This window comes from Anguilla anguilla, chromosome 2 (assembly GCF_013347855.1).
Source record: "Anguilla anguilla isolate fAngAng1 chromosome 2, fAngAng1.pri, whole genome shotgun sequence".
Taxonomy (NCBI): Eukaryota; Metazoa; Chordata; class Actinopteri; order Anguilliformes; family Anguillidae; genus Anguilla; species Anguilla anguilla.
The window spans coordinates 65,505,438-65,515,690 of record NC_049202.1 but is presented as its reverse complement, the minus strand read 5'-3'; the positions used below and the strand labels follow the sequence as shown (position 1 = coordinate 65,515,690).

At 43.8% G+C, this 10,253-nt stretch overlaps 1 protein-coding gene across 1 annotated transcript; it reads left to right on the top strand.

Moving 5' to 3' along the window:
• The first annotated feature begins 311 nt into the window (after positions 1 to 311).
• On the top strand, positions 312 to 10,138 carry baiap2l2b (BAR/IMD domain containing adaptor protein 2 like 2b). Its single transcript, XM_035405507.1, has 16 exons — positions 312 to 470; positions 1,368 to 1,450; positions 2,630 to 2,705; positions 3,309 to 3,395; positions 4,128 to 4,189; positions 4,671 to 4,742; positions 5,738 to 5,827; positions 6,021 to 6,152; positions 6,507 to 6,611; positions 7,159 to 7,267; positions 7,706 to 7,913; positions 8,253 to 8,318; positions 8,514 to 8,859; positions 9,282 to 9,455; positions 9,858 to 9,898; positions 10,028 to 10,138. Exons 2-16 carry the CDS (start codon positions 1,397 to 1,399, stop codon positions 10,101 to 10,103), a joined length of 1,698 nt encoding a protein of 565 aa, XP_035261398.1. The 5' UTR covers positions 312 to 470; positions 1,368 to 1,396; the 3' UTR covers positions 10,104 to 10,138.
• The last annotated feature ends 115 nt before the right edge of the window (positions 10,139 to 10,253 follow it).

The window sequence follows — 10,253 nt, the reverse complement described above, 5'->3', positions numbered from 1 at the left end:
ATAGGAATACATTATTTAAGAGAACTTCTGCACTGAAAGAGTTGTAGAAGAAGGAACATTGTGCTGTTCAATGAAGATGTTGCTGGAAGTGCTGGAAGTCTTCTAGATTGTAGGCAAGGAAAGGATATAACTTCAAACAGCTAACCTTTTCTCGTTGCTATGTCCTTATGTGTCACAGGTTTCTATACAATGGAATTATTAAGCATTGAACTATTCAATTAGGCTATTTATAGCGGCCTAATGCTGCTGCTGATACTAATAATTTAAGAACGCGATGTATTTTCTGGCGTGTAGTATTTGTCTTTATCTATTGTTGAACGCCATAGCATTACCAAACGTAACAGCTCCCTGGACTGCATAACGTTTTGCTAAAATTGTCAGGGGCATTTTGAAGGTAGGCCTGTGGCGCGCTGATGGCGAGCGTGTCCAGCCACCGGTTGCTGTGTGCAGGCTTTACAAACGTCATCCAGGTACTATCAAAGTCACGTGAAGGCAAGAAAAGTATCCTTAGGAATGGGGTTCGGGTTACGGTTTACATTACCGATAGGAAAATCGCGGACATGGTTGTGTGGACGACCCCGGCCTTTTAGGATAGCGTTCGGGGCAGAGCTGAAGGTCTAGACCAGCGCTTTGGGTATAGCTAGAGTTTTAAGCCACGAGCTAGTTGTGCAGCATACAAACGACAGAACATCATCATGGCCTTTAGATAAAATTTAATTCTCTAAAACAAGAAGACACAGACTACATGCACAATAATGTCCGGACTATAGCCACCTGAAACTGAAATGGTGGCTTTAATCGAACTCTGGTAACTGATCTTAGATCATCGCTTTGGGAGTCTAACGCATATTCTTGTGCTTAATTTAAGAGGTTAACAATTGTATGTTGTCTACAAGACAGAGGCGTCTTCCCAGGTGTGTCTACGGTCCTGGTTGAGCAGTTTTCCTTCTTTATCTTTCATGCCATCGCTAAATAATTCACAGCTTCGGGCAGTAGCCTATCGATAGCACGCACTCTTTTTAAAACCCTCTCTCCGATAACAGGTGGCTGAAAAGACTCATTTATTGGATACTAGTTGTGCGCAGACAACAGTTATCAGTAGCAGGGAAACAATAAGACCAGGTAAAAGCGCAAAATAATTGCGAAGGTGACTTTCACTATCAGCATCAGGTAGTTACTTATCATTTTCAGGTAATATTCAGGTAGCCTGCTATTTTCAAAATATGTGACCGCCTCACAATAGTTCGCAACATGCTGTACTTTCACAGTAGCTTATGCAATGCATGTTATATGTAGGCTGTATATTAACATTATTAACATGTAATTGTTAATGAATGTACCTTATGAATTTTGTTGTCTTGTTTTAGAAGTGTTTATCTGACAACTGAACGTCACCATGTCGGGACCCAATAGTGATCAACTGCATCGATCCACATTAAAAATGTACTCGGTGAGTCTATATATTTTATTTTATATTCTATATTATTTTTTATTTATTTATTTGAGAGTAATTGATAATAATAACGTATACAAGTGAAATTATTATCATTGTTTGTACTGTTTACTCTCGTATTATTTAGTTTAACTGAATTACCTGAAAAGTAATGTTTTATTGTTCGTAGGCAACCTCTTCGAACCCGATAATAATTTGGGTTTGCGTTCAGCCTATATTTCGTGTAACTTATACAACACATTGCAAACACGAATAAACTTTCAAAGCAAAATAAATTTAAATTTTCATTTTAATATGTTTTAGGCTACATGCTATATAATATATTAATTAGAAATACTACTGAAAAGTTAAACTCCTTTAAGTATCTTTTAAATGTATTTTTGTGGAACGGTCTATTCTTAGATAGCTATAAATAGCATCACTACTTTATTATTAAGTAACTGAGTGCATTGCTGTAGAGTATTATTTGCACGTCTCTGTAAGTAATACTGAACTAAGATGGCCGATAGCTGCTTGTCTCTGTCAGTTGTCTTCGGAATGCTCTCGACATGTTTTAAAAAATCCATTATTAAAAAGTAATACGAGATCATTGTGATAGAAATCAATGTCAATTTATTGCCGTAACAATGGAAAATTAATGGAATTTTAATGCAATTTTGTTACATTGCGATAAAATACATTCATCCGTACTTTCCACAACCGTTTAACTATTTGTTCTGTGAGAAATTAGTTTTTTCTCGAGCTGTGCCGCTATAGTCTGCAATTTTGCAGAGAAAGACTTAATATGTGCTTCTGCGCTCTCATGTTAAGTGACACAGCAGTGCGGTATTGCTGTGGAGGTGTTCATCTCTGCGTAGTTTGATGCTGCTGGCGGGTTTCACCGTACATCGGCTCAGTGGAACAGCAGTAATATTAGGATTAGAGGATTACTTGAATAGGATTAGTGAGGATTATCAGTGCGATGCCAAATTAAATGTAGCATGTTAGCTGCACAGTAGCTTGATTTGAAGTCATTATAAATGGCGTTCTACTGCAATTTATTTAATTTTTGAAAGCAATGTGTGATATTTGTTCATTTGTAGTTAAAGTGTATGTAATGACCGGTAAGAAGGTGGTAATTATCAAATGTGTGTGCTTGTTTGTGTGTGTTTGCGTGTTCATGCTTTGTGTACACAGAACATAATGGAGCAGTTTAACCCTGGTCTGCAGAAGCTAGTGTCTCTGGGGAACAGCTATTTCCAAGCTTTCCAAGGTGAAGGTTTGTGTGTTGCGTGTGTGCATGTGCACCGTACACAGAAGAGCATGCCAAATTCTCATGCTAAAGGCACTGAGCTTTGAAGTGAGTCTTAAGTAGGAATGAGTAGCCATTAATCTTTCATGGCGGTGGGGCTTTATATAAACATTACACGGCTTGTTTATGTCCCATCCATGGCGATGACTAGGCTTGCTGTAGTGAACAAACTTGACAAGTAAAGCATTAACATTACATTACATTACATTACAGGCATTTAGCAGACACTCTTATCCAGAGCGACTTACACATCTTTTTACATAGCATCTTTCTACATAGCATTTACAAAGCAACTGCCCGTTTTGTTTCAAAAGCCAAGTGTCATTTCCCTCAGTCACTGAAAGACTTAGTCCGACCAGCAAGCAAACGGCCCTTCGGTCCCGTCTAAATATCTGGGTCAGATGTGAAGTCCCCAGTCGTTCCTGCTCTGTGACCAGTTGCTGATTTAATTCAGAGCCACGTGTGAAACCCTGACAGACCAGCTGGGCGTGCGCGGGTGGAAATTGATCATAGGGTTTTTGCCGAAATACATTTTGAAGCCAGATGCGTGTGCGTGCGTTTCAGCCCTGGCTGAGGCGAGCGAGGCCTACTTCAGTGCCCTGGCCAAGATGGGCGAGCAGGCTCTGTACACCGTGTCCTCCGGGCCTTTGGGTGAGAAACGTGTCCTTCAATGCCGTCTTGAGATAATGTTCTGACACTCATGAAACTCTCTGGGCAGACTCCCCGTTAAGTGTATGTGGATTCAAATCATACTTGGTGTGTTATTGTAAGGCTGTGCGTGTGTGTGTGTGCCTGTGTATGTGCATGTGTTTTGTGTGTGTGTGTGTGTGTGTGTTTGCCCAGAATGGGAACACATGTACGACTGGGGTGCACTGATGTTTTCCTGGTCTGAGCGATCATGTGAGGTAGCATGACAGTGTGTGTGTGTGTGAGTGTGTGTTGTTTTCCTGGTCTGAGCGGTCATGTGAGGTAGCATGACAGTGTGTGTGTGTGTGTGATGGCCTGAGGTATGACATGATAGAGATCAGGTTGAAGTCTGTAAATAATGTATTGAGTCTGGTTTCAGCCTTGCTCCATGCATTAACCTAGATTGCCAAATTGTAAGGACACTGTGTGTCCCTTAAGGGCCTAACAACTGTCACGTTGTCATGGAAACGTACAGAACATTTACCTATCCTGCTTAATATAGTAGTGTTTAATAAGATCTAGTTTTACAGTATCCAATCAAACTGATTTTTCATGAGATTGCGCTGTTCAAGAATGACAGAGAATGTACAATTTTCCTCTAAAGCAAACCCAAGTGCTACAAGGTCCTATGTTGATGTGGACACACTTGCATATGTGTCCTCCAAAGTGAATATAGGGGTGTCTTTGTGTCTTCAGGCGACGTCTTGATTCAGATTTCCGATAGCCAAAGAAGACTCACTGCTGAGCTGGGAGGAGTCGTGAGTTTCATTCTTCCCTTACCTTCGGGACTATGACTAGTACTACAACCACAACAAAAAATAATAAATAAATATGCAAAAGTGTTATTATTATTATTATTATTATTATTAATATTAACAACAACAACAATAATAATAATAATAATAACAATAATAATAATAACAACAACAATAATAATAATAATAATCGTAACAACAATAATAATGATATATTGTTGTTGTTATTATTATTATTGTTATTGATTTTGCGTATTTATTTTTTGATACGGTTGTAGTACTAGTCATAGTAGTTGCTGTTGCAGTAGATGTGAGTTAGGTGCTAACAACAGTGCTGCTTTTTTTGGCTGAACTTTAGCTGGAATGTAAAATAAACTGATGCAGTATTTCATTCAATGAAGTCTTTTTTAAAAAGCTCTCGTATGATAGCAGTGCGTTTGGGCCCTTTGTGTAAAAGCAACGTCTGCACATTTTGTCTTCGTAGTTCCAGTGGTTCCATGCCGAAGTGCTGCAGGTGATGGACAATAACGTCATGCTGGACGAAGACTACATCGCTGTGAATGACTTTTTTATTCGTTCACCTCAGAGCAAGGCTCTGTCTCTCGTTTGTTCAGAGATGGAGAGGCCTTCATCGGGCGTGCTGTCGGTTGAATGAGTTTCTTGATAAATCTCGATATTGAGCTTCATTGTGTGTGTGTGTGTGTGTGTGTGTGTGTGTGTTGTGTGTTGTGTGTGTGTTGTGTGTGTGTGTGTGTTGTGTGTGTGTGTGTGTGTGTTGTATGTGTGTGTGTGTTTGTGTGTGCGTGTGTGTGGTATATTAATGAAGTTTGTTACTTTGCATTAAAATGAATGAAAATTTTAAATGTATGTGTGTTGTGTGTTGTGTGTGTGTGTGTGTTGTGTTGTATGTGTGTCTGTGTGTTGTGTGTGTGTGTGTGTGTGTTGTGTGTGTGTGTGTGTGTTGTATGTGTGTGTGTGTTGTGTGTGTATGTGTGTGTGTGTGTTGTATGTGTGTGTGTGTTTGTGTGTGCGTGTGTGTGGTATATTAATGAAGTTTGTTACTTTGCTGAAAATGCATTTATCACCAGGTTTACTATCCGGTATACTAGACCATTCTGTGTCTTGCCTCGTGCAACCTTGTGCCATATCATTTATCACATACGCCATATGCTGCTGACGTAGTGTAGTGTACACGAGTCAAGGGAGTAAATGGATACGGTGTGATTACGTGCCAAGCAGAGAGTAGTGATGTGTGAAGCCTGTGAAGGATTTGTGACATGCGCAATATGAGTATGTGTGTCAGTGCTGCTGTCGGTTCCATTTAAATTTCAGTTCTGGAAATGAAATTAAAAATGCTCCATAATATACTTTTTTTTTAAGTGAATGAAATGAATTTTGGTTGAAATGGACCCCAACCCTGGTGTGTGTGTGTGTTTGTGTGCATGTACGTGTATGAGTGTGTGTGTCTGTGCGTCTGTGTCTGTCTGTGTGTGTGTGTGTGCATGTGTTCAGGTGTGCATTCCTAAGTTTCTGCTGTCATGTGACCTCCAGGGCAGCAGGAGGCACTATGAGGTGGAGGTGAGGAACCAGGCTGCTGCGCTGGAGAGACAGCTGAGGAGAGGGGCTTACAGAGACACACTGGTGAGCCCTCCGGGTAGATGATCTGAGCAGCGCCATGTGTGTGCTTCTCTACAAGTGTAACTGGTGCGTGCATGTGTGTTTGTGCGTGTGTGGGTGTGGTTTTATGTGTGTGTGTGTGTGCGTGTGTGGGTTTGTACGTGTGTGGGTGTGTGTGTGTGTGTGTGCGTGTGTGGGTTTGTGTGTGTATTTGCAGGAGAGCAGTGAATACATGCAGTTCCTCAGGCAGAGTCACCGTGAGGTGTTGGTAGAGGAGGAGAGGAGGTATCGCTTCCTGGCTGAGAAACACTGTGGCCTCACTCAGTCTATGTTATACCTCATCAATAAGGTACAGCACACACTCTCTATGGTACATCTCACTCAGTCTATGTTATACCTCATCAATAAGGTACAGCACACACTCTCTATGGTACATCTCACCCAGTCTATATTATACCTCATCAACAAGGTACAACACACACTCTCTATGGTACAACTCAGTCTCTAATGTAACTGATTAAAAGGTTCAGAAGACACTCTTAGTCTGTATCCTATCACACAGCAGTATACCTGAAACCCTTTTGAGGCACAACATGAATGAACAGCTCTGTCCTGACTGTACTAAAATTACAGAGCGCGTGCACCTTGCCCTTTGACCTCAGTCTCCTCACGCGCGCGGCGCCTGCTCTGATGTGTGCCACAGACAGGAGCCTCCGTGCAGCAGAGAGCGGACGGGTGGAAGGAGAAAGTGAGCGAGACGAGGATACCCCGAGCCCGCAGCCCTCTGCTCCCCGACCAGGGCACATCGGTGAGGAGCGGCGGAGGGGCGGAGGAGCGGGAGGGGGGGGGGGAGGAGTAAAGACAAGAAAGGAGGCCCACAATGAATGAATGACAATGAAGTCCAGAACAGAGATGTGGGCCTAAATAAATGAATAAATGACATCAATAAATGATGAGGGAAGTTGGAAAATGAGAAGAAAAAAAAACCTATATATATATATATATATATATATATATATATAATCTGCAAAATACTGTTTCTTTTTAGTAGTATGCTTGAAGTGGGTCTCAGTATATTGAGGGCATGTTTGTGAAATGGTGAAATAGATCTGTGCGTCCTGAGGGAAGCATTTAGTATGGTATTGACCCTTTAGGCGGTTGGTTTATGCAGTAGCTTTCTATATGGTAATGGTGCGCTGGAGATGTTATTAGGGGGAGAATAAGACAAATGCCTTATAACATTGCATTACATTCATGTAGTCGGCTGCTTCATCCAGAGCTGCTTACAATGCAAAGGAACATATAACTGCATCCACACTGCATGACTGTACTGGGAATGTGTGGTTTCTCCTTAGCGCCGAGCTTCTGTGGGTTCCCTCCTGCACACAGGAGTGAGGGAGGAGGACAGAGAGTACAGCTGGGCTGGCAGAGAGCATCAGCAACTGGGGAAAGTGCCCTCTAGAGGTGGGACAACTGTACTACCACAGAAAAAATGATTAAAGAAGTTATCATCATAACTATATTAACAAATTGTAATATTGCGGTGGAACTGCATGTACATGTAAGGAATAGTAAGGATATGTTATAAATTGTTTTCATAGTTTTTACATAGTTGCCTTTTAATAGATCAAACCACTACTATCTGAATTCTTTGCTGTGTTTATGATGGTCAACTCAATGCACCCATATTCCTCACATCTTTCACAAAAGGCTGCTGTTCCACTACATAGCTCTGAACCACTGCGTATTATTCATTCCTCCCACTCTCTCTCTCTCTCTCTCTCTCTTCATCTCTCCCCCTGTTTATCTCTCCCTCTCTCCCTCCCTCTCTCTCTCTCTCTGTCCCTCCTCTCCCTCTCCCTCTCCCTCTCTCCCTCTCCCTGCCCCCCTCTCTCTCTCCAGCTCCCTCGCCCCTGCCCAGTCGCTCGCGCTCCAGCTCTGTGGGCGAGTCCCTGGGGATGGGCGGGGCCAGGCACATGCGGGCGCTGGTGGCACACCCCGCCTCCTCCAACCCCACCCTGCTGCCCTTCTCCCAGGACGAGGTGGTGACCGTCATGGTGCAGGAGCCCCGCAACGGCTGGCTTTATGGCAATGTAGAGAGCAGCTCGCGGTGAGGGGCGTGTGTGTGTGTGTCTGTGTGTGTGTGTGTGTGTGCGCATGTGTGCCTGCATGTTTGTGTGTGTGTGTGCATGTGTGTGCGTGTGTGTGTGTGTGTGCATGTGTGTGCGTGTGCGTGTGCGTGTGTGTGTGTGTGTGTGTGTGTGTGTGTACATACATGCATGTGCTTGTGTGCTGTGTGTCCACTACTACACTAGCACACTAGTAAACTCAGCCGTTGTGCATGATACTGCTTCCTTGTGTGAATTGCAATCTGTGCCTGCGTCTTTCTCTATTTCTCTATCCTCACGGTTTTCATGTGAAGGATCTTTGCTCTCCTTACTCCCCACAGTCATGGCTGGTTTCCCGCCGCTTACGTTGGGCCCCTCGAAGACACCCCTCGATCCTCTGTATCCGGGTAACACATAATAGTGCAAGGCCACTAGTGCCGGCATACAGACGTCCTGTTCTGATTGCCCTATGATGAACCGTGTCGCTTAGTGCTGCATTGAATTAAACGCACTGCAGACAATTTTGTGCATTTTTATTTTATTCTTCATCTTTGCACCAATGGCGTTTAACGTTGTAGTGGCTTCTCCCTCACAATCCCCAGCACAAGCAACCTATTGGAGCAGGCCGAACTTACAGATCGGTTAAACAAGATGGACAGCAGAGGCTACGGCGAGATCCCGCCCCCGGCTCCGCCCTCACGCCGAGGGTCAGCTGACCTGCGTCCCGTCACGCCCACTCCGGAGAGACGGACCGACTCTTCCTCCAATGGCAAGGTGGCCAGTGTGCATTATGGGTTCAAGACCTCTCTGACAGACCAACTGGACCGGAAAGACCAATCGGAAAGCAAAGCCTACAACGAGATTCCGCCCTCCCGCAGGGGGTCAGCTGACCTGCGTCCGGTCACGCCCACCCTGGAGAGACGAATGGAGCCTTCCTCTGACAGCAAGGTGGGCAGAGCTGGTATAAAGGGAGAATGGCTATCTCTATATTTATTAAGAGAAAGACCCAACGTCTATACCAGACCAGAAGTGCACTGCCAGCCATGGGACATGCAGCAGAAACAGTAATAAAATGTTCAGACCTCAGAGCATAAACCTACTTTAGTCCCTCATGGGGGGTGTAAAAGCAGGGTTCTCACTGATCAGGGGTCTGCGATGATATGGTTAAAAGAGGCGTCCAGAATTGTTCAGTCACTGAGGTGCTGATTCCACAGGTAGTAGGACATGCAGGATAGCCTCTACAAGCAACTATTTTATTTGTATAATTTTACATGTTTTCTGCATATAATTAAAAAAAAAACAAAAAACAAATACCACCTTTTATCTAAATTTTATGTTTTCTCCATGTAATACAAATTATGTTCTCACAGCATTATGGGTACAGGATCTCTCAGACAGATCAACTGGATCAGAAGGACCACTCGGACAGCAAAAGCTACAGCGAGATCCCGCTCCCAGCTGCTCCCTCACGCAGGGGATCAGCTGATCTCCGTCCGGTCACGCCCACCCCTGAGAGACGGACGGAGTCCTCCTCTGACAGCAAGGTGGGCAAGGTGGTTGCATGATGGGTAAAAAGATCACTCGTTTTAGAGCTGGTTTCACCGGGCACATCAGCGTTGTCATGTCATCGTTACCTATGTCTCGTTCTATACTCTCCGTAGATGGAGAGGCAGAAGTTTGTTTTTTTTGAAGAATAGTTTTTTTGTCGTGTCCAGGAGGGCTGTTTGCTCATGTTTTGTCTCAGCCCTTCCCTAGCTACAGAGGTCTTGAACAAACAAACTGTAAATCTCGCTGCGCCATCTACAGAGTGAAATACGTGACCGTTGAGTCTGCCAGAGGGAGCCTCCCTGGTGGGTTTCTGGTATGAGGAGTAATGAAGTTATGGCTGGTGATTATATCTCTTCTGGGCAGACGTTGATACGGCTTGTTTTTTATGTCCTTTCTAGTGCGCGATGCTGCAGGACGGCCGACCAGAACTCTTTCCCAGGTTAGGATGTCGTCTTCTCCGAGTGCACTCATTCCTTCTGTTATTGGATAGTAATTACTGGCTTTTCATAATTTATGAGCGTTATACGACATTCGGCGAACTTAAACCCCGCCCCCTTCTTATTTACAGGGGGACGAATCCTTTCGCGACAGTGAAACTTCGGCCCACGACCACCAATGACAGATCAGCCCCTCGGATTCAGTGATGTGCAGCACAGCAACAACATCGCTGTGCTGCTACAGTGGTGAAGTCTTGTTCTTATGACAGGGTAGAGCAGTCTTTGGTTCACGTTTACTAATAAGCTATGCCTGGTGTCATTACAGTACAGGCCAAAAATACTGTGGTTTAAAAAAAA

What these genes read in the sequence shown, in the direction of transcription:
- baiap2l2b (XM_035405507.1), top strand. Translation starts at nt 1,397, where the DNA reads ATGTCGGGACCCAATAGTGATCAACTGCATCGATCCACATTAAAAATG. An exon ending in CCACATTAAAAATGTACTCG is followed by an intron (nt 1,451 to 2,629) that starts GTGAGTCTATAT and finishes TTGTGTACACAG; the next exon opens with AACATAATGGAGCAGTTTAA. An exon ending in AGTCCTCCTCTGACAGCAAG is followed by an intron (nt 9,456 to 9,857) that starts GTGGGCAAGGTG and finishes TGTCCTTTCTAG; the next exon opens with TGCGCGATGCTGCAGGACGG.